Raw genomic sequence first — 27,330 nt, forward strand, 5'->3', positions numbered from 1 at the left:
ACCACACTGCCCTCAGAGAAACAGACCAAGGCTGCTGAAGAGGAGCAAGTAGCAAACCCAGTGTGCAAAGACAGCTGGCAAAGGAAGATGTCCTCCAGTGCTTCCTTCCCTTTGCTTCATAGGAGCTGCCAAGGACACTGATGCAGTCTGCACATCTGCATGCTCCACATGACCTCCGCTGGGATGCCTGGCAGCCATACCCTTGCCTTGGGAAAGGACTTTCACTCAGTGCTGTGACACACACTCAGACACAGCTCCATTTATCTCTTAGGTAAGCATATGGATTAGTTCATTGCAAATAACTACCTGTCTAGAAAAAAACAAACAAACAAACAAACAAAACAACACCACACCACACACTCACACACAAAACAACAACAAGGAAATCCCCTGAACAGAAAACAGTCAAAGCCTGGGAGAACTGCAGTGGGGCATATTGCCCTCTGTGTGGTTGCCTTGCTTGGGTCCTTCCCTAGGCATTTGCTTGTAACCACTGCTGGAGATTTCTGGGCTTGAAGAACCCCTGGTCTGTGCCCTAAAACAAATCAGGCCATTTACTGCCCCAGCAGAGCATGGAGAGGGAGGGAGAAGCTAAGCATGTCTAGCAGTGACAACTGCACAGAAGAAAGGCCAAACCTTACCATAAGTGACCATAAGCAGCAAAAAGTTGGCATTGTGGAGCAGACGGCGGATTGATTGCACGTAGGAATACTCCTCTGTTGTTCTTGACTGGACCAAGGCCTGCGCTCGGCTCGGAGGGTGCAGGGGCTTCTCCTTGAACACTGAAACCAGACACAAAATGCACCTGTTTGTAACAGTGCAATCAGGGAGCCTGAGCACACACTATGGGTAGAGCCATTTGAGGAACAGCTGAGGGACTAGTAAAACCAAGTGTACAAAACACACCATTGTCCCTAAGCTTTCATCTCCATGCATGAACTTACCCATGAACAGGAAAGAACAGAGCCTCTCCAACAATAATTCCTGCCACTGCGTAAACACCTTGCCTTCAATTAGCTTTTTGCATAGCCAGTGTCTGGCAGCAACAAAAGAGTTCTCAGGACTGACAATGTCTGCGTCTCCAGACAGTGGCCAGCCAGCTGCAAAAGTGTTGTGTGGCATTACAAATGGAAAAATGGAATGGGAAAAGACAGTTGGCAAAGGTGGCCTGATGCCCTGCAGTGCCCAGTGCCTAGGGAGCAATGACCTATGCCAAGTTTTATTTCAGGCTGGGCACTTCTTAGGCTGGGCAAGCCATCTGCTGTTCCTAACTAGCATTAAAGTAGCAACCAGAAATCCAGGTCACAGGTGATACTGCTGTACGAGGTGCTAGACAGCCATTTTTGTACCTTGCCCATTCCCTGCCCCAGATTCTTTAAAGTCTACATCTGATTCAGCCAGCAGGCAACATGAACAAGCCAGCAAGAGGAGCCTATTAAAAAAAAAGTCATGGAGTTCAGCAAACAAGCTCTGCTCTCCTCTGAGAATATCAGTCTTTCATGCTAAAGATCTGGCTTCCACTTCACATGTTAAGCAGGGCAATTGCACCTCTGGTGTCCTGCTACTGCCCTTAATGCTTCCTTCTCTCCACTCTTAACTGGTTACCTCTTTTTCCCCTGGCAACAGCTTGTTCCTGTGATGCTATATGACCTGCCTCTTTCTCTCTACCCTTAAGAGATAGTCAGGTCCATCACATAACCCAAGGTCCAGCACTCTGTTTGCAGGCAAGATAACTGTGAACCTTGGAAGATTTCTGTTGGCTTTTAAAGGACTTACTCATGGCAGGGTTTTACTACACAGGCAAAGGAGGAAATTAACAATTAATCAAGCTCACTCACCACCTCTTGTACTCCCTTCTACATCTGTTCATCAAGGGCTTGAAGCAGCAAGGTAGGGTATTGCATGGCTCTGCCAGCTGCATGCTAGGACACATCCCCAGATGACCTCCCCAGCCCATTTCCGAGCACACAGGCCCCTCATGATCACAGGCTGATCTTCTCAGTCCCACCTGGTTTCATGTGCACACTCCCACCTCCTTACCTATGACAACCAGGATGAACAGGGCTGTTGCCACGCCTGCAGTCATGAAGAACATGATGCTGATGTGGTAGGCCAGCTTCTCCACATCTTCCAAATTGGGAACCAGAACTGGAGGGATCAGAAAGCCCAGAGCGATGCCAAGCTGAGCAGAAGAGAGAGGGGACACAAAGGTGTGACATGGAACCACAACACTGACACCACCTCACAGCTCAGTCCCCTGATGCCCAGTAAGAGCTCAACTGAACCTAATCCAGTTTCATAACCAAGGTGAAAATCTTCCTTACCATCCAACAATTAAGAGAGAAAAGCCAGTTACTCATTCCATTTAGGTCATAACAGGTTCCCCCACTGCACTCACAACTGTCAGGATATTCAAGACAAGCTTTTTACAATAGAATTGAGCAGAATGAATAGCTGCCTCCATCGAAGCAGAGGTCTTGCTTCCCCTGTCCACCCCCATGCATGTATGTTCCTGTCCACACATCCCACTCCTTATCTTGCACCCGCTTCGATGCTGGTCTGATCACCTGGTAATCCAACTTTGCTCATTAAAATCGGCAGAAAATAAGACTCAAAACCCACCACAATTCTTTGCAGAGTTAATGAGTTGAACCAATTTATTTTCCAGACAAGTGCAAGGGCCGAGACAAAAACCTACCCACTCCTAATGAGTGAGATCTTAATATGGTTCAGATGCTTTATGAAATGATTTCTTAATGAGCCTCCTCCCAAGAAAAGGCTCACCCTATGACCACCAGGAGAACTTAATAAAGCATCAAGGTTGCGAGCAAAGGAAGCACTGATGGCACATATCGTAAACATCGAGGTTGTGTGATGGGGTTTGGCAACTACCCCTGAATAAAATGCTTGGCTGTGAAGGGCTACACGAAGAAACCCCTGCAGCTCTGGCTTCTACTGTGCCAAAGTCCCACCTGTCCAGCTGAGGAGCTCCTGCAATGGCAGCACACACTTTGGTGAGGACCTTAGTGTGGCTTTTAACTTCACAGCTGTTTCTCCTGGACAGTAACAAGAAGCTGTAGTGGCACAGGCTTTGCCATGCTGATAAGTGGGGTGGACAGTGGCGCAGACCTTCAGTGCCACCCTCAAATGGGAGAGAGAAGAAACAGCTGCGTTGGTGCTTAGGAGCACACTCTTCATGAAGTGGGAGCCAAAGCACACTCAGCACATTCAGGAGTACTCTAAACACAAGAGGAGCCTACAAAAGCCACTTTTCCCCTACTTCATGTTTCACTGTTTGTGGCTGCATTTCAATCACCATTTGGTTCTCAAGCACTGTGTATTTACATGTTCCCTCAGCCCTTCCCAGCACTTGCAGCCCTCTCAGGCACAAGAAAAAGAGCTCAGCTCTTTGCTTGCTCTCAAGGATCTGCACACCCACCCTTCTTTGAGGCAAAAGCAACGTTTTGTTTAGCAACACCCTCATTTTTGCCATTTCCCGATTTAAGCCTATGTTTGCTGTTGTGGACAGTGACAAAGCACACATAAGAGCCTCCAGTAGATGGAAGGACTGAGAAAGCACCCAAGAGAGATGCTATGTGGCTATGCAGCCATTCGCATGCTTGCTTGAAAGAGAGATTTCCAATCTCTTTTTCAGGCTGTACGATTTGCCTAGAGACAGGATAGTGCTAATTTAATCAATACAGACTAGCAGCATGAAAAAAATTCCACCCACGGTGGTTATTCATGCTACACCAATACAGCCTCTGTAGAGCCACTGCTCTCATCACACTAAGAGAGGAGGTAGGAATATGCAAAACATGGAAATGAGGATATAGCCAAATTAAGCCCATTGCATTTACCATTTCCTTATACGAAACATTCAGATCGTTAGGAATCAGCTAGCAGCACCATGACCCATTGCTGCAGGATAATGGACTGGACAGGATAGTTTATGCCTTGCTGATGAGCGAACGGCAGCAAGGCAGCACCATGAGCCAACTGCTGCCCTACAGAAGGATTCTGCAGTGCTCAATGTCTGCACAGTCCCTGGAAAGGGTCTATCTACTCTACAGGTAAGGAAAGCAAGGACTAAGAAAGGTGAGGACTATGCTGCCCATAAAACACATTGAAGCATACAAAGCAGAACAAGCCAGGACCAAGCTTGGACGTGTCGTCTGGGCTGCCTTCTAGCAAAAATTCTTTGTGCTTTCTGCGTCCTTTCTCTGTCATATCTTGATGTTCCTGGCATGCCAATGGACTTGTTTTGGAAGACCCATGCACTGGCCAGGATCGAGATCACAGAACAACTACATTCCAGGTCCCAAATCGGTTAGTTGGGATAAAAACCAGCTTGTGCCGTCCAGCCCCAGAAAACTCTCCATAAACTCCCTCCTCTATCCAGCTGGTGGATTTTTGAGACAGGAATAATTCTTATGTTTCAAACAGAGCTATCTGCTAGACTCAGATACCCTATTTAGCTTACAAACAAGTAACATCCAACCACATCTGGCCAAACTTTTCCTGTGTCAAACAGCACCCTCCACTAGGACGTGGAATAGCCTCGGTCAGGATCACAGACATCTGTGCTGAGTTCATTCTTGGTGCTGGGATATCACAGGGAGACGATGAGGGTATAAGTTACACCAAGAGATGGCAGATGTGCCCTACTGGTTCAGGGCACTACCAAGAATGAGAACATTCAGGGGTTGTTTAAATGGACTGAAGACAAACACAAGTTGTGCTGTCCCAGATAGCAAGTCAAGGACTGAAAGAGCTTAGGAATAAACCTGGGAGACCATTAGGAAGGTTAAACCTTCCTAACACCCACACAGCACAGGCAGCCTCTGACACAGGACTAGACTTGACAGAACCCAGCTTTGCTCAGACATGGCTTATCTCCAGCCTCTCATCACAGGGAGGCAGGTCTGCTCTCCTCCCCGCTGCCCAGTGAGCCCGAGACCTCCTGACCACCAGCAAGCACAACCAGCAGCTGGCTTGGAGGCTTCAAGCTCTGATCTCCATTAAATTGCACACCTCCTCCTTCTCTGCACAAGGGAAACAAGTCTACAGCTGCACAGATAAGGCAACTGCACCAAACAGATGTCCACAGAGATCACTCCTAGAGGGCAGAAGCCTGTTTGTCTCTGCAGCATGTTTTTTTTGTCCTGCTTGTGGCCAAAGGGCAAGCCTGTGGCTCTGGTGTGGCTGCTAAGCCCAGGACACGGCCAGGCTGGGCTTCACTCCTATCTCCTTAGCTTCCCCAAACAAACGTTCAGGCTTCAAGTAGAAGACTCAACATTGCCCCTTTCCATTCAAGGGGAGAGTCCTACTAGCTCTTATATATCAGGTATCCCATGTGCCCCTTCAACCTTTACCAAATAAAGTCTATAAACACTTCCCTGGAAATTGCTCCTTTGCCTAACCACCGTTTCATTCTTGCAAGAACTGGGCTGGATTCCTGTGCCAGGTGCTTCTTGGTTTCCTGCTCTCTGCAATCACGTGTTAGTCCCATGAGCTGCTGTACCGTGGCAAAAGAAGAACAGGAGAGGAGGAGAGATCCATGCTTAACTCTGATCTCTGACTTAAGTTTCTCCAGGGCCACAGTCAAGATTCATTCCTTTCAGCTCTCCCTCTAGCTGCTTCTTCCTGAAAAATTATCTGACTATCTGGCAGAGAAGATATTGCGAATCTGGTTTGCAAATTTTTCAGAAATCCTTTACGGGGAAGTCCTGTTTTCATCGTTTACCCAAAGGGACACAGACTTCCTCAGCTTTCTCGGACACTGCTCTTGTCTTTTCAGAAGACATGAACAAATTTTCTAGCCATAAATTGATGTTTTGTCCACTCTCTTCCCTCCCCGAAAGAGAAACTACTTTTATCCATTATGAGTTTGTTAAGTCTTTGAGAAGGACTAAGTAGTAGAAAGGGAAAAAAAACCCTCAGCAATCACAGCAACAGGAGCTACGTTTTATATTTCAGAGCAACTGATGTTATTAATCCTATGAAGATGAGGCCCTTTGAGTTAACTAAAACTAAAAATTTCCTGGAGGATACTCACAGACCCTGGATTATCCATACCATTTTCAGCAAAAAAGACAAGCTCTTAACAACACAATGAGTATTATACAGCACATACTTCACCTTTCACAAGGAGATTTTTAGCCTGGTTCTCAGCAGGCCAGTGCCCACATCACCATCAGCTCAACAGACAACGCCATAGCCAGTTACCAAGAAAATTTAAAGATGCCTTAGCAAGGCGGGGAAAATAACTGTTCTCCCTTCTCCACAACTCTCACGTCAGGGCTGGGAAAATAAAGTGATGTAAAAGCAGGGTTGGTTCTGCAACAGCCTGTGCTACCCCTCTTACAGAGACCATCAGTCATTACAGTTCATAGAGCAGCCCCTCTCACCAGCAAACAAATTAGCATCTCCAACCTTTGTACAGGCAGAAAGGTCTCCAAGACTGGTATAGATAGCCTCAATATCCCAAAATTCAGCACGTCACTCAGCATGCCCACTCCCAAAACACACCACGCTGTCCTGATTGCCAAGAATCTCTCCTCAGGAACCAGGATGCTGGCACTTTATTTTGAGGCCCTGGGGTAATTTTTAAACAAAATACCAGGGAAGCCAACAACTGCAGCACAGTGCAGTGTTCAGATGACTTATTCTTTGAAGGCTAATAAAGGACAGAAGGATTGTATTTCCTACCTGAATTCTGTCAAGGACCAGTCCCAACAACAACATCATATTCAAGATTCAAGCATATACAAGAATAGGTAGCAAGACCAAAAGCAAGTGACTAATAAGGTGATATAAATGTACCTGAAGTCTTGAAATGGAAAATGGCATGTCTAATTTAATTTTAGCTGTTTGTATACTAAGAGTCTGTTGAAGGAAGATAATCAGTGTGGTATCAGCATAAAAATTGTAAATGAATGATCGATGGAGAGGTGGGTCTCCACCTTAAAGAAAACCAAGAGTCAGCAAGAGGAAAACAGAAGCTCTATAAAATTCCATAAGTAAGCACAAATATTGATAGAGTAGACCATCAAACCCAGAAGGTCAATTAAAGTGTTAAAAGACAGAAAGAGAGAGATGCTGCAAAGGCAATAAAAAGACAACAGTGAGAAATCCTGACAATGCCCTTGCAGGCTAAATAGGTGCCATGACAGGGATGATGCAGAGACTGCATTTTTGATTCCATAAATACTCTTTTCTGAAGAGAAGCTATAAGAGGCAGACCAATTTGTGATTTCTACCTAGAGCAGCACAGTGTGACCACAACGAATATTACAGAATAGTTCTGCACTGCACTCAAATTCAGCCTCCTTACAACAGCAACTAAAAAAACACCCTCCAAAGTACTATAGCAATATTTAACTCACAAGAGGGAGCTGCCTAAAAGAAGCTTGGTAAAAGAAAATTAAAAAGAAGGGAAAAGCCCAAGAAATTAAATGCTTGCAAGTGGCATTAAGACTGTGTAAAGACACTGCAGAGGCTCAGTGTAAGCCAAGAGAATATTTGCAAAATCTTTTAGAACCACAATTAAGTTAAAATTAAAAACAAACAACTACAAAACAAAACAACCACCACCACCTCCCAACTCAAAAACTGGACATTATACTACAAGCAAAGAAAAAAAGACAGCAAGTTGGACCAAGCTAAAGTAAAACCATAACTGTGCCAAAAAAGGCTGTGGAACAACTTACCGAACTAAATCAAAACTCTTCAAACACAAATCAAGAAGCCTGCCAGAAAGTCTGTAGGGCCAGAAGATGATCACTGTGGAAGCAGAACATTCAAGAAAGAGGAAGAACTAAGTGAAGTCTTGCATCAGCGTTCACAACGTGATACTTATGGGAGGTTTCCACATCGCATTGCAAAAATCTGAAGCATTAGCAGTGGAAGACGTTAATCAATTTGCTTCAACTGATTTCTTCTACGAGGCGGTATCCATCCAGGGGTTCAAAAGAACAAGTCAACAGAAGACCCACACTACTTGCACACAAACACACCAAAATGCTAATACACAAATCAGGAATGGAGGAAGGGAAAAGCGGTGTGAATTTTTGAGAAGTACAGCACGGGCAGGAGTCCCAGGAAACCCCAGGGCCAGCAGCCAGTTCGGCCAAATGGGCAGAAACTGCTGCAATCAAAAGATTGAGATTTCCGTGTTGATAAACACCAATACAACAGGCTTTTCAAACACTAGTTTCAACACAGTCTCAGCAAGTTCCCAAGCCAAGACTTTGGAGAGTTAGGAGGACACACACCCCTTTTTTACTGTCTTTCCCTTCGCCCTCATCACTGACTGGCCTGGGGCTGCCTGACAAATTTGACCTGACCTAGGCCAGATGCTCCTCTGTTCCAATGTACCATACGTTTCCAAAGGAAAGGCTTTTGGAAAAAAAAAAAATAAAATCAAGGGCTTCACCAACTCTCAAAGAGAGCTCATTGCATTTGTCAACACACCTCTGGAGCTACTCCACCTTTCCACTCCCAGAAGAGTGACCTTTAATATTTTGATCTGGGAATCAATCTTCCACACCCACCACCCATAGCACCACCACCCCAGATCAGCCTGAAGAAGAGAGACAGAAGAACCTAACTAACCACCGCAGGCTTCTCTTTGAGGGACATTTGTGAAACTGTCAAATTCAATGTTTTAAAGTGTGAACAAAACCAACACTTCATCTGTGCCAAAGACTTCCCCTTTGGCAGCCTTAGATGGAGACTCCCACAGTGCCACTGCCAGAAGCCTTCTGAGGGTCACACCAACCCCGTTCCCTCCAGGGTCACTCCTCCATTTCTAACAGAGCCTCCTCCACTGCCTCCAGAAGCCAGGGAGCAGGAAAGATTTGTGTAATTGCTGGGGACATGCAGTACTAGTCTTGAACCATTTACTTACAATGCTCAGCACTACCTCTAATCTTCAATATCCACATCAACCAAGGAACATGAAGATGAGGAATCCTCTAGAAAACCAGAGGGACTATCATGCTTTGGAAGAAAATTATTGATATTTCAGTTGTTTTAGTAAGTCAGTCCTGCCATATACACTGATTTACCTGTTTTCTGACAGATACGTTTAAGGCTTCACATTTTCAAGATGTTCCTCCAGACAAAACAGTAGACATCAGGTTGGGGGTTTTGTTTTGGTTTGCTTTTAATGATATTTGATTTTTATACAAGTTACTTCAGATACAGAGAGTTTAAAAACAAATCCTGTTACATTACCGAAATAAATGACGAAAACTGACCCGCCAACATTATCGCCAGGAAAGCCAAGGTTCTCAGTGAGAAGTCGACAAAGCAAGCCTGCACACTGCAACTGTTGTTCTTCCAGAAACCTCCCTCTCAGATAGCCACCTCAATAGGTTGTCTCTCCAAAAATCTTACAGACAAAATGCACGAGCCAAGTACAGCAACATCGCTGATGTTCAGTAACAGATGAAACTAGGTCAGGCTGTTCTGTAGCCCACGCTAGCTACCCTGTGGTGCAAACCAGTGCAAAGATGTAGAACATAACCAGCAGTGGGAAGAGGACCCACCTGACAGGCGGGAGGAGCGGGAAGTAGCAGTTTGCTGGATCTGAACAATGCGTCTCTTGTTGCAGCGGGGAAGCTCCAAGGGGAACAGAAGGGCTCTCCTCACTACGTTGCTTTTACACATGTGAGAGAGGGGAACGCTGAACCAAGGTCAGTACATATAGGACCCATGCCAGATGCCTCTCTGACAGTTCTGCCAGCATTTTTAAATGCATCAGACCTGGATCTCTGTTCACGCAGGGAATGCCTTTGAGGACGTACCTGTTCCAAAGCCTTGGGCAACACAGGCTCTTCCTCTACTCTTTGTCTGTGTGTCAAAGCTCTGCCTTGTGGTGCTCTCTCCTGTTCAAACTACAGGTGCCTCCCATGCTATAACTATGACATTTCACAGAAGCAGATGAACTTTTCTGGCCCTACAATTCACGTATCGCAATCTGCAGAGAGCAGACAGCCACCCGCTTCTCACACCCTGTTACTCCTACTGCACATCAGTTTCCCAATCCTTCGCGCAGGTCCCAGCTGCCTGTCTATACAAAAGGCTACAGTAGAACTGAAAATACCCAGCTGAAGAGCTGTGTAAATCAGAAGCTGCCAGTTCCTACCAGTATACTTTTGTATGAATTGTTGTCCAGAAGATGCTTCTTCCATACCATTCATAGCAAAACTAAGCCTGTAGAAATCCAGATAGTCAGGAAGTCAACATACTTAAATGTTTGCAAACCACAGGTCAGTCACCTTTCTTGCATAAAGTATCCAAGTTGTGAGAGGAAAAATTGTAATCCCGGCCTTGTGAAAAGATAAGATAGGGCTTAGGCTTTTTTACTCTCCCACTGATGTGTGAGATAATATATTTTTTCAAACTGCACTTGCACAACCAAAGCTCTTCTGAAAGCAAAACAAACTTCCTCATCACACTTCTGCTTCTGTGCCATCATCTCCTCATACTGCTTAATATGATGCAATGCCATATGACAAAGACTCCTTCTCTATGCAAGTTATTCAGGGCCTCAGCCTTGAATGCACCTTCCCCCAGTTTACTGGGAAAGAAATGCAACACAGCAAAACAGCAGTAGATAGAAAATAAAGCAGAAGAGGGGTTTCAGCTCTGACAGCTACCTCAGTGGCTGCTAGAATTCTCAGACAGGACATAATACCTTGGTCAAGGACCTACTACAGTCACCTAACATAGGCAGACCAAGGGGATAATGCAGAGAAAGTGCTGAGGGTGCCAGAGGGCAGCCCCTCCCAGCAAAAACATTGCAGTCATTCATTTAACTACCAGGCAACTGCCACAGAACAATAAGCCAAAAGCCAACTGCTTCTGTGAGGGAGAAGGTGGAGATGCCTTTGGTGGGTGGCTGGGAAGGGAGCACCAGATGAAATGGGTAGAAAAAGGTCATTTCAGGCTCCAGTGTCCATTTACAGAAACCTAGGCATTCCTGGGAAAGCCACGTTGCTATTTGGCCAGCACGCCTTCCCACGCTGAGCCACGTCCAGGATCTCGGAGAGCTGGCCACAGAGCATTCCTTGCGGTCCCTGCCCTTTTTTACAGGGGCAGAAAGGGCTGGAGAATGTCAACCATTAACTACTGCCAATACCAACTCCTCTTGGTTCCCCACTGAAATCTTCTCTATTCTAACAGCTAAAATCCCAGGAGATAGAGAGCCAGGCTACAGAGGGATGTGAGAAAGACCACCACCTGACCCTGTTTATAACAGGGATCAAATATCAGCTGAAGAGATGAGGACCCTCCAGCAGGAACAGAACAGCCACAAAGATCTAGAAGTCTGTTTGAAGACAAGAATCCCACAGGATGCACTCCATTTCCACAACACTTCTTAGACTTTCAGATGCTGCCTCACCTGAAGGGCAAAAGGTACAGAACAGAGTTAGCAGTGAGGCATCAAACAGCAGTACATGCTCAGCACAAAGGGCACCACCAGCTCACCAGCACAAAAGCAATGGCCATTCAGATGTTGCAGACCTGATTATTCAGGAATGGTCACCCCAACCCCTGCCCCATGCAGACTCTTTCCCCCAGTTCAGAACAAGAGGAAAGTACCTGCCAGGAGAAAGAGAGCATTTCCCTGAATTTCATTCATGACCTATCATCCAGTTTGTCCACTTCAAAAGCCATCACCTAGTCACTGCTGGACTGGCACTCCCAGCAGTACACAGATAGCACCTACAAGCTCTGCCTCAGGCAGTTTCTGTTATGGAAGCCCTAAATCTCTGACATCACATCCCAGCTGCATCAGAACAAAGACAGACCCCACCTGAAGATCAGTAAGGTGCTGCATCATTTTTCCCCAAATGCAGAGAGGAACATGAAGCTGAAGTTTTACTTCCAGTCCACGTCAACACCTTTTATCAATGCCTGCTAAAAAATGAAGAGGCAAAATTACAGCAGAAGAGTTGTCTAGCACCCTCAGATCTTTAGTCCCAAGCTCACAAGCTGCTTGTTTCTCTTTTTCAGAATAGCAAGAAGCAGGAACAAGGTCTATTTAAAATAAAAAAAATAATAATGAAAAAAGTAACAATACTGATGGCAAATCAATGCAAAGTCACAAACACAAATGCACAGATGTTCTTTCATTGTCCTGTGCAACACAGTTATACACTTCTCTTTGTGCTGCCGATGTCCCTTGCCCACCAGGTGACAACAGGGAGATGCAGCACCAAGAGATGCTCCTAAAACCAATGTGCCTGAAGAAGTGTGGCCCAAGCACAGCAGTCCAGCATGCACCATGGCAGCTGATGCAGAGAACTGGTATCTGGCCACCAGGATCCAACTTATGAATCTCAAAAGGCCACAAATATTGCACTCATTACCTAAACATTCCCACCACCATGTTAGTTCTGTAACGCCACAGCACCGTGTTTTCTCATCCCAAAAGACAGCAGAACAAGTATGTTAAAGGGCAAGGCCTGCTGCTCCAGCAAGGACACGCTCCTGCAAATGCTTGTATCTCAGGAATGTTTCTATGTGCTGTGGTCCTGTCACCACAGAGTGAGGGGACAGTCTGCCTCTGACATAGATATCAGAAGCCCATTTGCTGCAACCTGTCAGGTCTGAATCACCATTCCAAACAGGGAACCAGCTGATGAATCAATACACTGAAATGGTCCTAACGCAAACCACTCCCTCCTGCCCACCTCATGTGCACAGGACTTACGTAGATATCCAGCACTGAGCTCCTCCACAAGCAACACTGTTGGTGACATAGCAGGCATGCTGCTACTCATGGCTGTGTTTCTCAAACACGTCAGAAAAATTATTTCCAAAGTTCAGACACATCTGAAGGACTTCAGTGAACTCTCCAAACACTGGTCTTCCTTATCCCATAATTTCAGCCTGAGGAAAAGTCCCCACATAGGTTTTTCCTAGTCTTCTAAGCATGAAGATGCTAGTAATATTTTAATAGTATTAATATTTTAATGTTAAAGCACCCAACATGCAAGTAAACCCTAGTCCACACCAACCCATACATGCACTTGCAGAGACAAGGAAAAATAGTGGAAAAATCTATGCATCTCCCAGTTAAAATGGAGAAAAGTAAAATGCAGTGAAAGCCAACACCGGGGAACCAAGAGAATGTGATCGCCGCCTCAGCAGTGTCCACACTCTTTTCTTCTAGAAGCTCTCCAGCATCAGTTTAGGACTTCTCAATCTAACCCTCTTTGCACTTCAGACAGTAGAGCCATCACATGACCAGAAACAAGAGAATCAGACAATCTGCTAGGGTTGGTTTGTTTTTTAAAAGATATTTAACACCTAGTCTGACTGATTCAATGATTTACTGTTCAGGGCTAACTTTGAACCTGAAGGTTTCCATCACTCAGGCAGTGGCAGCAGTGGGGGGGTTCTGAGCAGACGTCACCCAGGCAGACCCCGAGGAACCAGCAGGCAGGGCTCCCTCAGGACAGTGCTGCCCAAGTGCTGCCTACGGCCCACAGGGCAGGACCATCAAACAAAGGAGCAGTGACATGGCCCTGCTCCTCCACATAGCTGATTGCAATTCCTGATGCAGACAAACATGACTACTTGGCATTCAATAATAATACTGGCCACAATAATTTGTGACAGTTTTCCACCTTGAGGAACTATAAATAAGTGATGTGCAAGGAAAGGAAAACCATACAGCTGTTAAAGAATGAGAGTAGGGAATAATTTGCCATACTGGCACACTGCAATTACAAACCCGCTGTATCATACCCTTTGCTAACACTCCCCAAAACACAGTCTTTAATTGGAGAGTCAGGAAAAAAAGGATGCCTCTGTTTCTTCCCCATGCTCAACCTCACTGCTAAACAAAATAGCTACTTTTCATTCACTGTGATTATGTGCCTCAGGACCCTTGACTAAGAGAATGAAATTAAGGGAATGAATACATCCTTCCTATGGAGCATGCCCTGCCTTCAGTCATTGCGATTTCTGATTTCTCTGCTTCTCTACAAGAGAAGTCTGGGCTTAGAAAGTAAAGGCCATATACTGAACTGAGGCCTTACTGTCATGTCAGTTCAACCCCCAGAGCAGTGTAGAGCACCAAAAGTGTAGCCAAAGTTTGCTTTTCACAACCATTAGACTAGTCTGCTCCTTTTAGGGCAATGAGGATACCACACACGCATACAGCACAGACTGAAGACCTCGTTGTTTGGATTTCTTACGCACACTGTTGAGTAACTCCATCCGAATAATTTGAAAAAAAAAAAAAAAAAAGTCTGACAGCAAAATGTTCTGTTACTTATTTACTCCTAAATCAGCAGACTGCTCACGCCACGTTAAATGCCTTTCACTCTAAAGATTCATTTAAAACACATAAAAAACAGCCCACTAGCCTGGGTGATAAGAGCAAAGAGCAAAGCTTAGAAAGATAAGTAATTTTTTCTCTTTCCAAAAGATGTAAGCCAGCGGCTCCTTAATTTCCTAGTGCTGTTCCAAAAACTTCAGTTCCTCAAATACCATCTCAAAGCATTCACCTCTTTTTGCCTCAGCAGTACAGAAACCCAGGAATGTGGGGAAAGGACACCTCAAACCCTCTGCACACAAAGTTATCTGTGAGTAAAACTGTGCTTTAGAAACTATCTGAACTGCAAACCCTTCAAATCTGAATAGCACCCACAGGCTGAGCTAAACACAGACCAGAGTTGTGCGCAGTCATCGGTAGGGGTCTCATGGTAAAGGGTACAGGTCCAGTGTGGCAGCTTATGCCAGGTTCTTCTTCCCTCTTCTTCACGTCAACATTATAAAGCCAGACTAATTTCACTTACATCATGTTGCATCAGTATTGGTCTATCTGCTTCATTCAACAGGGAAGAATTGGTATTCGGGTGCAAGGGTCAAGAAGCTACTTCCGCAATCCTTTCAAAGCTGTGGAAAAATTTATCTCCTCTGAACGCTACCTGGCTACAAGACCGTCACAGCTTGAGCAAGTGTGGGTCGCTGGCCTCCCTGACCTGCCTCAATACAAGAGTACTGAGGGACCTGACCTCACCCTCACCTGATGGAAGGTTTGCTGCTTCTCAAAGCAACTCCTGGTGGAAACTCTGTACTTACTTTTAAGAGGCATGAAAGTGCTAAAGTCCTTTTCCTCCAGGATCCAGTGAAAAGTACTCTTTCCAGGAGACAGTTAATCTCCCTTGTCCCATCTCATTGTCAGCATAAGGAGGATATTGCAGTGTCAGGTCCAGACGCAGGTGCAGGTCTGAGGTTTGCAAGACACTCTGACTAAAGCACGTTTCCCAGCATAGTGCATCCCCCTCCAGTCCATCTGTGGTGCTACTTAATCATAACCCTGGACTGGAGATTCACAGACACAGGAGCCGGAGGGCACTGGGGAAGACCCTGTGTCCAAACACCGCTCAAAGCCAAAATCATACCCACACCTGATGCTTCCCCCAACTTTGTAAACAGGTCCCACTTGCCTCTGCTGCCACCCTCACCCACAGCCTAACCCAAGCTGCAGCCCTCCAGATACCAGCTGCATTTCCCAGAGAGAATTTTGTGCAGGTGACTCTTACCCCTGCTCCTGCCCTCCAGGTCCTGTGCATCTCTTCCACCTCCCTGGTTTGCTGCTCTCCCCTCTTAGTGCTCCTGGTCTTTGGCCAAGGGCCACCTGGTCTCTGGTGAAGGCCTGTCCCACGTGCCCAGCCACCCAGGGGACAGCCACCCCTTACCTGGTTCCCAAAGACAGCGATGGAGCAGGCAGTGGAGACCTCGTGGGAGCTGAACCAGACGGAGGCGATGCGTGAGGGAATGCCCAGGATGAAGACCTGGGCAATGGAGCAGATGACCTGCCCCAGGACAGTGACGGGGAACAGCTGCGGCTTCAGGCTGCCCAGCTTCACCCAGGCGCCCAGGGCGTTGAGGGCCGAGCCGGCCAGGGCGATGAGGCGCAGGCCCCTCTTGTCCAGCAGCCAGGCGACGGGGAAGAGCAGGGGGATGTAAGTGACCATGTAGCACATGGAGAGCCAGTCAATGGCGAAGGTGCTCACACCGTAGAAGCGCTTGAAGATGTTGTTGATGCTGCCGTACTGGATCCACTGGAAGGCATTGCACAGGGAGTAGCTGCTGAACAGCAGCACCACGGCCCAGCGACGCCAGGACAGCTGCACCTCGACGGCGGTGCCAGCAGCGGCCTCTCCCTCCGCCAGCCCCGGCGCTCCGGCCGGCTCCTGCTGCACCATGCCGGCAGCGCTGGCAGGCTGGCAGGCAGGCAGGCAGGCAGGCAGGCTGGCAGGCTGGCAGGCCACCCGTCCAGCTCCGCTACCCGCCAGGAGGCGGGTAGCTACCTAGACCCAGGCTAGGGAAAGCCACCTGCCCGTGAAACCCCACCCGGCCGAGCTGACTGGGTGCACCGTGCGGGGAAGCGCCGCCGCCACCGCCCCCTGGCCCGGCCCGGCCCGGCCCTCCCCGCCCCCCGCCCCGCCCCGCCCCGCCCCGCCGCGGGGGTGGGAGAGCCGTCCGTCTGCCCGGTGGGGCCAGGGGCGGGAGACGGGGATCCTGCGGAGGGGCAGCTGCGGTGTGGGCCCTGCGGAAGCGCTGCCCGTGTGGTGGCAGAGGGGCCGCGACCCCTCCCCACGGCCGCCGCCATTCCCAGGCCCCGCCGAGCGGCCGCCCCGGCGGAGGGAATGGCCGGTGGAGGAGAGACTTCAGTCGCCGGTGCATAGAAGTGGTGAACAGGACATGGACCGACCCAGAACTGTGTCCGGGGGGCTGTGTGCGTGTGGGCAGTGCCCGACCCAGCCAGAGGTGCCGGGGTGGGTGCCTGGAGGATGAACTGGTTTGAGGTTTCATGTGGGTTGACTTCTGATGTTTTTTTCATGGCATAGCTCACTATAAAGTGAAAACACCCAGTGATGTCAAAATTAAAACATCTCAATGTGACTGAAGCAGAAGAGCCAAAAGCCGTGTTTGCGTTCATCCTCATGAGGAACTTCCAGTTAATGAGTCAGCTCCTGTTTTCCCATCACTTGAGCAACACACCACTCTGACATGATTGTCTGGAGGTCGCTTGCGATCTACGGTTCATTTAATTGACATTGTGTTATCTGTATCGTGCAAACATTACTGAGTGCAAGCTTTAGATTGCAGGCTTGGTTGCGTGCGGGTGTTGTTCAGCTCTTCCAGCTTTAAACACACAGCTCAAAGTTCATTTGCAAAGATGGAGTAATGATCTGTCTTTATGATGTTGCATTCCTGAAGCAAAGACGTGGGTCAGAGAATGAAAAAGTGAAGTTTCTCTGGCCTGTATTTACTTTGTGGAACACTGTCAGAGGTTACTGGCGCTGTCCTCTGAGTTACCCATCTGACTGCTGCCAGGAGCAAAGGGAGACTCTCAGCTTGGGTGCCTTTATACTCTTATTTCCCATGCAAGAAAAAACAACAACAACAGCAACAATGAACAAAACAAAACAAGAATATGACCACACCTTTGGACAAATTATTCCAAGGAGAGCAAATATCACGTTAAGTGGTTCTTGCTGTGTGTCCTCACAGAGCTCACTTCTTGTCACCTGCTTGGCTTTCCTACTCCCAGCAGACTGGTCAGGAGCACAGGTGGAGACCAGTAAAACCAGTGCAGCCTTCTCTATGTGCTCTTCTGAAAGCATCCCAGGACAGAGCTGCAAATGCTCCTGCTCTCCCCTCCTCAGCCTGCAGCTCTGCCAGTGAACCTCCAGCCTTACCTGGCACGTTCACTACGATGGTACAACATAATCATAATGTAGCCCTTTTACATAATAAACAAGAAAGGCGAATTCAGAAGCAAGAGCCAGAAGAGAGGTTTTCAATCTAATTTATCATTAGGTTAGGCATCTGAAGTTGCTCCAAGCTCTGTACTGAGAAAACAGAAATAATAGAGGAATTTGTTCTAATAAATTTGAAATGTAGATGTACCAGGAATGCAGTAAGTGGTCTGAGAGCGCAGAGGTGAAATGAAGCAGGAAAAGGACTGTCATGGTCCAGCACCTGCTTAGTCTGAAAACTCTGAGGATGTAACATTAAAATAGTACAGAAAAAAAACTTTCAGGTTCATCAGATATGAAAGGTCTTTACAAAATTCTCCACAATGTTATAAAGAAATCAATGTTACCCAGAGGTAATCACTGTTATTGATTAAAGAGTAGTCAAAAAGCAAAGATCAAGAAAAGATACAAAAAGGCAATTTTTAGCAAGGCAAACTGGGTTTGATTAGAGGAGCATCATTCATTAACAATCCCGAAAGCAGAGCAAAGAGCAAAATCTGTAGATGGCGAAACATTATTAAGTCAAGTATTTGGGTCTGCGTGAGTTTAGGACTGTAGCTTCAGGTATCTGTAACTGAAAGTGTTATCACAGTCCATGACATCTTTAATTTGTAAATTCAGATAAATGCAGGATAATGGAGTCATCAGGTACTGTACAGCAGGCTGTTGTAGTCAAAGGTCTCTGGGCAGCAAAGAAGATATCAGTGACTAATAGGGACTGAATGTGGTTTACAGGCTTAGGTCACAGCAAAAGAAAAAACAGAAAGAGTATAAAGAAAAAATAAGGAGTTGAGAAATACTGTCACATATTAGGAAAAGTTCTGGGAATGGTTAGATTTCTTTACATGTGACTGAGAAACAAACAAACAAAAAAAAGAGTACACACATTAGAAAAATCTTTAGATATGTAGGAGAGAAATAAGAAACACACGTCAGGTCCTTTTCTTCCCATCAGCCCTGCTCCAAACTGGAGCAAGAAACAGTCTGTTGTCCTGAGTTGTGTTTTAGTCTCACCTTCAGCTCTTAAATTGCTCTCGAAAATCATCAGTTTCACCCATCACCAACAAAAAGTTCATAGCAAGCCAGAGCCTACCAAGCAAAGAGCCATTTGCTCACAATAAACCGATGTCTTAGTCCAACCAGAAAAATCAAATAGCAAATCAAGAATGACTGAAACACAGAGCCTACTGAAAATAACAGCTGGAAGCGGATGGATGAGAGTAGCACCCGGCCTCTGGTGGCTGCGGCCTGGCGAGTGACCATGAGCCGCGCAGGGAGGCAACCTTGGCTCCGTCAATGCCGATTTGGGCAATTATTTTTCACGCTTATAGGCTCACACTTCCCAGAAACCCTCTCCCCTGATTTTAGGGCTGTTTTGTTTCATTTTTGGCTCTGTGAACTGTTCAATCACCCCTTTATATAATTTGCCAATTTCTGGACCAAAATAAAACCCCTGTGCTTTGCATTTCTTCCTCTCTCCATTGCTGCATCTGTTCCTACTCAGATTAGCCTCTTTCCCTTCTTGAAGCAACACAGCAGCTGCTTTTGGATTTCCCTCATCAAGGCATCTTTATGTAAAAACTTCTTAGCTATGAAAAATTATTTATATTTCAGGACAACCCCTTGATGTGGATTTTAAAGCTAGAGGGAAATCTTCTTTATGTGGAGATTGATACAAGTGCTAAAAAGGTTACAGGATCCTATAGCCAGAAGTATCTGTGAAGACTGGAAGGCGCTAAACCAGAAGCAGGGCCCAAATTGAATGTGATGGCACAGGTCACCAGATAGAGCCTAACATCTCTGGCTTCCCTATGGATCTCAATAAATCCAACTTCAGACACTCTTGGAATATATTCTGCATTTATGACCAATGAGTACGTGTGATTCCTTTAAGTTCTGTAAGGACTGAAGAACATTCCCTGGAACAAGCTTGGCTTGTTTCAAAGCCCACCCAATAAACCTAACTGCTAGGCATGATACTGGCAATGATAATCCACCTTTCTGATTTCTAGTGGATGGCAACAGGCCACAATGACAAGCAAGGCCATAATGAATGGGTGGTGGAAATCGGCTTGGAAGATGTGCAGAAGGCACATTAGATAATTATTGTGAAAATAATAATTCCTTGATGCCTTTTCTCTCCTGCACTGGATTGGAGGTTCAAGGAGTAGGCAGACAAAAGGTGAAGTTTGCCAGGGAAAATAGGGTACTCAGAGATCTGCTGGATCTTCCAGCCATTCAGTTCCTGCAGAGATTTCAGAGGATGCCTAGGCTCCCTTTAAATGGGAAGTATCTAAGCTCACAGGACCACAGAATGTCCCTTGCTCTCAAACTCACAGCACTGTGATTTGTGCCCCTAAATCTGATCATTGCAGTTAGAAGGCATAGCTAGTGCAGCTCTTCGATTGCTCTGTCACTTTTTGACTGATAGGATTAAGATCTAGAAGAGATGTCAGAAGATCTCCCAGTCTACCCTGCACAACCTTTCACAACAGACATTGCAAGGAAGATTTCAAGATCTTTGTTGATGGAGGGAGAATGTTTTATATCGGGTTCAACACCCAAACTGCTTTAGTGACGGTCTTCAAGAGTCAGACAGATGTATCATTAGACCAAAGAGTAAGGCTCATGTAACTGGCAGAACCACTCACTTCTTCTGGGCCACAGCTGGATGCAGTGCACAGCTGGAGACACCCTGTGCAGAGTGGGCTGGCAAGGGCTGTGGCGCTGGACCAAGGCAGCACTCGTCCCCTATGGAGCAGGGAAGGCTGCCAGCCCTCTGCTGGCACCTGTAGCTTTCTACATCTCAGGAGCCACCAGGAAGCAGGACCCAGTGTACAGCTTATAAAGGCAGTGGATTAGTATATTATGTAAGTTAGATACACAATTATTTTGATACGCTAAACTATTATGAATCTTTCCTATTACATTTATTGTGTAAGGATCTGGAGACACATACAGTGATGGCCAATTACTTTTATAATAGTGCAGTATGCGGGCTCTGCAACATTCAAAATTTTGCAAACTTACCTTCCTCTACACAAAATATGCTGTCTTAGTTGCACGATCTAAAATCTCATATAGAAAAAACTACAGACCTCAGAACCATCAGCATTGTGCAGGGAATAACTTTGAGCACCAAACCTGTCCTCTTCAAATTTTAATGCCTTTTAAAAGCATAACTCATGGAAGGGAAATAATGGTTTGCTCCCTTTCAGCACATGTCATCTGTTGCTCTCAGACAACTTCTAGGGATGCATCGCCTACATCTATTTTACAAGGGAAACCTTTGTCAGTGGCCCTGCCAGGGGCAGGGCTGCAGTTCCTGCCTGCCAGCCAGCACTTTCCAACCTTGCCTGCAAGGGCTTGCCCAACCGGAGCTTGAGTAACCACCTCTTTACAGACTAATCTCCCTGTCCAAAATCTGGCTTTAACACAGAAATGGCTGTAATTTAACCCTGTCCAGTTCAGGTGTGACGTTTGTATGGGTGAATCATATAGGTCTGAACTTGCAAAGGGCATGTGGGAGGGCATGGCTGAGGTGCTGTTATTCACAGCTGCCTTCTTGCAGCAAGGGCATAAAAGGCATGTGCAGCATGGAAGAGCACTTGCACCCATGGCACTTCAGCCATGTGGGTTGTTAGTTAGTGCACACCCCTCGAGACACAGGGTGGTTACTTTACCTCTCCATGGCCTTCTGCAAACAGATTTAACTTGCTCTGCCCCATGCTCTGATCTGGCCGGAAGAGAACCCTCTCTAATCCAAAAGCTGTGTAACTGTGGTTAGCCTGCTGTACTGCTCGAGCATCTAAGCCCAGCTCTCAACCTTTGCTTGTGAAAAGTTGTGGAGATATAAGTAGTTGTGAAGAGAGCCGTGCACAGGCTCTGTTTGCTCTGTCATTGAAGCAAACCCACCTCACACCTTTGTCGTGCACCAAGCACACACGTGGGACATGAAGATCTCTTTGCTCCGCTCAGAATAAAAGAAGTGAAAAAAGAGCCAGCTAGACTCAAAACTCAGCCACAGACTAGATTTACATCCCCAGACCAGATCAGGGTCACAGATTAACCCCAAATACGAAAAACTTGAAGTATATAAGCCCTTCTTACTCAGCATCCTCCAACCTCCATCTCAGTGAGTCATACCAGTTCATGTCAACGACACAAAAAAGGTTTTCATCTCCTACTGCTTGCAGCTGGTGTTAATTAACAATTAAAGAGTGCTGGAAATGTGTATGGCTCATTGCTGAACTCAGGCACATTCCTCTTCTTTCTCCCACTCTCACTGCAGCAAAAAAGACAAACCTGGGACAAGACCTGAGGACCAAGGCCACCAAACCGTCACTGTTGTGAGGGGAGGAAAGTTATTGCATCTTAGGAAGGAGTACAGCACTGGAGCCGGAGCTGGAAGGAACTTGTGCTTTCTGCATGGATGTCTCTGAAGCAGTAGGACTCTCAGCAGCTGGTGTCTGCAACCTCAGCTGCAAGATAAATTATGGTCTTATATAGTAACCTTAACACACTGGTTTTAACCCTGCCTCGGCAAGAAACGAATATACATTCACTATTGTTTAGTTGAGTAGATTTTTTATTTACCTAAAAAACTTTATGTGTGCACATGTTGCTGCCTCATTGCTCAAGTCCCCTGCAGATCATTAATTAATAAGGTGGCAGCAACACGGCAGAAGAACCCAGGCAAAGCAAACACAGTGCTTTTAGCTAGGAGAAAGTGTCACCATTTCATGCCATGCTTTTGATTCATAAAAATACTTGGTTTCTTTGCAGTGATTCCTGATCTTCTTTGATCTCTGTGTGCTGAAATATTAGCATCCAGAAAGCATTCTTGCATGACACTCTCTGCTTTGAACACTATGATCATTGTAAGAGGCAGAGAGAAGGTCTCTTTTGTGGGCTGCTGCTTTGGTTCAGTATGCAGGAGATTATCCTCTTGCTGATGCAGGCTGGCAGCACTAACAGAAGTGACTTCTGAGATGAGATTTGCAAAACAAGTGCATAAATACTTTGGAGCCGCAGCAAAACAGGTGACAGAGCTGCATAGTCTGTCCTTTGCCAAACTGAAGACATGCCTCTGTTTCTCTTCTGTCTCCATGCATACTGTGCTTGGGTATTACCCCTTCTGTCCTCCAAGAGAGAAAATCCACATGTGAATCAATGTAGATGGCATCACAGTGATGAGAGCTGGGATCTTAACAGCCCCGTAGAGCAGGATGAAAGCACCTTCCCCTGGACTGGCTGTCTCTGTAGCTCCCCACCTTGGCACCTGGCTCATTGGGAGCCTGCGGCTGAGCTGGGGAGGATGAAGCAGGAAGGGAATACCAGGCATGAAAAACTTCCCTGGGTTTCCCATCTGGGGAGACACGTGAAGCTTAAGTCAGCACCAAATGTCATATCTTTATTTATCTTACCATAGAAGAAGCCCTGAAATGCTGATACTGAGCACTTGTAAAGTGCTGAGCCTGTGCTTTTAGGGGGATGGAGAGGGAGAAAATTACTGCACCCTCCATGTTTTGTGACTTACTGTCCTTTTGCACAGAGTTGCCAGTATGGCTAGATCCATAGAAGGTACTGAGATTTGGTGAAGGTCATAAAGGAAAATATCAACTCTCATGTCCCCCAGCTCCGATCTCCACCTTCCGATAGTATCAACAGATGTTTGCCACACACCTTTGTTTTGTCTGCAGAGAAGACACCAGCCAGCAAGCAAATGTGGATGCAACAGTTACTGAGGCTTGAAAAGCACCCACAGCAGCGGCCTCCAGTGCCACCTTCCACCTGCACTCACTGCTCTCCCAGCCACAAGCCATTGGGTTTTTGGCTGGCTTTACCCAGTGTGTGTCCACAGCAGAGCCCCCAGGACAAGGCTGCTGAGCAGAAATTCAGACCAAGTGCTTCTACAAAATCTTTCCTGTATCAAAACACTGAAATCTACCATTCTCATCTCAGGTCTGGGTGAAGGTGATTATAATTCATGAGGGCTGCAGCCGTGTCTATTTTTATTTAAACAAGTAGCTGTTACTCCTCCACATGTGATGCTTCCCTAGTGTTCAGTCCCCACATCCAGCCCAGCACAGAACAGAAACATGGTGGGACCACAAAGCAAAACTGACCCCTGACCCAAGATGCAGGATCCTTGGCCAAGGAAAACCACTTGGACCTGGACATCACCCACTAAGGAACCTTACTCAACCCTTGTCTTCATACACATTAACCCTGAGCCTCCCCAGCTCTTTCCCCAATTTCTGGCAATAGCCAGACTAACCTTCAAGCCAGCTCTGCCATAGGGAGAGAGGAAAGATGAGGTCGCCAAGTTTTGTTGCAGGCTGGTGGAGCTCAGCCTTTGCCCAGCAGAGGCCAGCACAAACACAGGATTTCAGCAGGCTGTGCTTGCAGGGAAGAGCCGTCTCCCTGCCTGGCCTTTCCCAGCTTGAAAGGAGTCGCTCGACCTCCCGTGAGCCCGCGTCTTTACTGCTTTGAGACACCTTTTCAGTGAGGGACTATGTAGTGCAGTGGAAGGGCACTGATATTCTGGTTGGGTAGGGACGAGCTGCCACAGGCCCAACCATCACCCAATTTCTCCACTTGTGTGCAGCAAGCAGGACTGTGTTCCCAGAGAATGGGCATGGCCAGATAACACTCAACACTTTAGAAATGCCAGATGCCATGGAAATGAAGTGCAAAAGTGCATTGCCAGCAGGAGCAGACAAGTGCATTCCACTCAGGGATTATAGCCCTGGCCACCACTCTACCCTTTGCTCCTCATTTGAGCTCATTAACAGTTCATTTGCTCACAACAGTGAGGGCCACACCAGAGGACAGGCACTTGGCTGCTTAAAAACCAAAACTATTTGCCTGAGGAACTTTTTGTAGAGGCCAGGACCCTGGGAAAGAGAAACAGGAGGCAGCACCTGCACAGAAGTGAAGGAATCTCCTCGCATAGCCTGAACAAGCAGTTCGTGCAGTTCTGCAAATAGTCTCAGGAAAAGACCTTTTCTCTGCAACTGGTTGAAAGGTCTGGTGGCCCTGAAAGGATATGTTGTCCCTTGTTGCTTAGGTGCTGAGGATGGTCTCCCAGGAGAATGATTCTTTATAACGAAGAGAGACTGGATCTGAGACACCTAACAATCCCCAGAAGAAACTGAGGTCAAAACCCATTTGAACCATGCAGATCATCTTCTATGCTCAGGTTTTTGAGGGCAAGACTGGGGCAAAGAGAAGTCAGATTGGAAGATGCATCTCTTAGCACCAACATACACCCAGTGTTTGTCCAAAATGACTGAGAACAAGGCTGCTTGGAGGCCTTCCAGCTCACAGACAGCCATGCAGAGGAAAGGCACCTCAACTGGTGATGCCAAGACTATTGTTTAGGTTCTGGAGAGGATGTTGTTGCAAACCCGTCTCCCGGTCTCACCACTTACCACTTAATTTCGTTCTGAGTCGTAGTAATAAGTCTGAGACGTTACCAGTGAGTAGTCTAGCAATTCTGTGGGCATTACGTAGAACCCCACCCAGCCTGCAGTATCTCAGACTTCAACAGCTCTGCAGCAAAAATATTGGCTTTGTGTCTGTGTGAGCATAGGTGATACATATACATCAGGGTAAGACCTTCTCCGTCTGCAGCTACAACCAAGTTTAGCATTTTATAGCCATGAGAAAACACAAAGGCTCACAGAAAGGATGGGGATTTCTCATTATTGCAGGCAATAATGTGTTTTAAGTCAGTGCAGGCTTTGCTGGGGCTTTGTTGCATCCCCCAGTGAGGAGCAAGAGCCTACAGTGCCCTGCACAGCAAACACCAAGCAAGGTAGCAGGAGCTTTTTTCTCTGATTCTGTGCACCCCAGCATTGATTCCTAAGGAACAGCAAGTGAAAAATCCAGAAGCAAACCCACCATAAGCTGAAGGAGCAGAAGTAGAGCCTGTAGAAACAAGCTCATCAAGAGCTGCAGCCAGTTGTCTCTCCTGGGATTAAAGAACCAAATCCCAGAGAAATGCAGTTTGGGAAGGGCCTTCAAGCCTGGCTGGCTCAAAGCATGGCCTGTGTGTGGGATCAGCAGCTCTGGTTGTTGTACCAGTGGATGGACTGAAGCCTGCTGGTGTGAGATCTAACAGATAGGGGTGGTGTAAGAAATACCAAAATTGCTCCTGCTGCTTTTTTGTGAATGTGGTTAGAATCTTTTTTTGCTGCCCGTAGGTGTCTTCTGCATGTCCTGTATGCAGAAACTCACCTGCCTGGCTGGAATAACCACCATCCTCCCCTATATCTGAGCATCCCCCTTGGGGAGGGGTCCGAGCTGCACAGGCAAGGGCCAGTGCAATCGCCCCTTGCCTCAGCACTGCTTCTGTAGGGTGGTGACACCCAGGCCAATGTGTGGTGCTTCCCATGCTGGCAGAGAAGCTGGAGGCAGGAGGTTCACAAGCCTCTTAACAGGCCGTGGCAGGAGAAATTGTTGTGCTACCTGCGCCTCTCCTGAGGACATCTTGCTGAGGCATGGCAGTGTTTGGTTAACATCCCACTAGCATGAACCAGAGAAAGAAAATGGGCACAGCACAGCACATTGCAGACTTTTCCCAACTGCTCTTGGGCTATGATGATGAGTCAAAATCCATCTGGAAATATGCTGCTTCTCTGTGCCTGAAAGAAGGGTATCTATAAATTAGGTCCATTTAGCTCAATTAAAGGCCTGTGTCAGAAACATTGCTTGTGGTCCCCTATGCTAAAAAAATTGCAGCTAATGATCCTTGGAGATGGTAGCAGCACTGAGCCAGCACTAGCAACAGGACCTGCGCTAGCAGGTGGGCTTCAGCCTTGTGTATAGAGTGGGGCTGATAGGCAGACTGCTGGCTAGGGGGTGTTAAGGTGCAGAGACTGTGTGTATGGACCAGCTTGTGTTTCCACTAGATCAAACCCAGCAGAACTAATCAGCTATTCACTGACCTTCCAGGTTTTTTCTGCTTCAATGCATGAGGTGGTACAGCAACCGTTCGTGGAGTTGTGACTGGTAGGGAAAACAGCGCTGGCTGCAGATACATGCTTTATAGCGGGGTGCCTAAGGACCAGGGTCCTGCTTCCCTTGCGCACTCCAGCACAGCACCACCAACTCCCTCCATGCTGTGATGCTCCATCTCAACCACACTGCTGGTCAAGCTGAAGGCCCCACCAGCCCACCAGCACCCGCATGGGAGGTGACACGATATGGCAGCACACCTCCACACCTGCAACGGGAGCACATGAAGATCTAGCCATTAGCAGCAGGGAGCTGAGGGAGTCAGCAGGGAAGAGACCTGTGAAGCTATGTGGCACATCAGATCATTAGCCAGGTCCAGCCCTGCAGCAAAGAGGGACCCATGTCCCCCAGGGACCTTATCACCTCATAAACCATTGCTTCCTAGACTGCCCGACCCATGCATATGGCCTCCCCTTCTAAATGTGGGGCTCCAGCTGCTGACCCTGGATTAGACACCAGCACATGCAGGGCTGTTCCCTGGACACCAAGCTCTCCCCTCCCACTGTCT

General features: G+C 47.0%; 1 protein-coding gene across 1 annotated transcript in view; it reads right to left on the reverse strand.

Annotated features, from left to right (window-relative positions):
* The window catches only part of FLVCR2 (FLVCR choline and putative heme transporter 2), a gene marked incomplete at both ends in the record, with an annotated part of 39,611 nt that extends 23,373 nt beyond the window's left edge, over positions 1-16,238 (reverse strand). Inside the window, 3 exons of the mRNA XM_080345575.1 lie at positions 642-782; positions 2,041-2,182; positions 15,729-16,238. Coding sequence (XP_080201701.1) covers positions 642-782; positions 2,041-2,182; positions 15,729-16,238 — 793 coding nt within the window. The remainder of the gene's footprint in view (positions 1-641; positions 783-2,040; positions 2,183-15,728) is intronic.
* Positions 16,239-27,330: the final 11,092 nt, after the last annotated feature.

The sequence above is a fragment of the Nesoenas mayeri genome (assembly GCF_963082525.1).
Source record: "Nesoenas mayeri genome assembly, chromosome: 5".
Taxonomy (NCBI): domain Eukaryota; kingdom Metazoa; phylum Chordata; class Aves; order Columbiformes; family Columbidae; genus Nesoenas; species Nesoenas mayeri.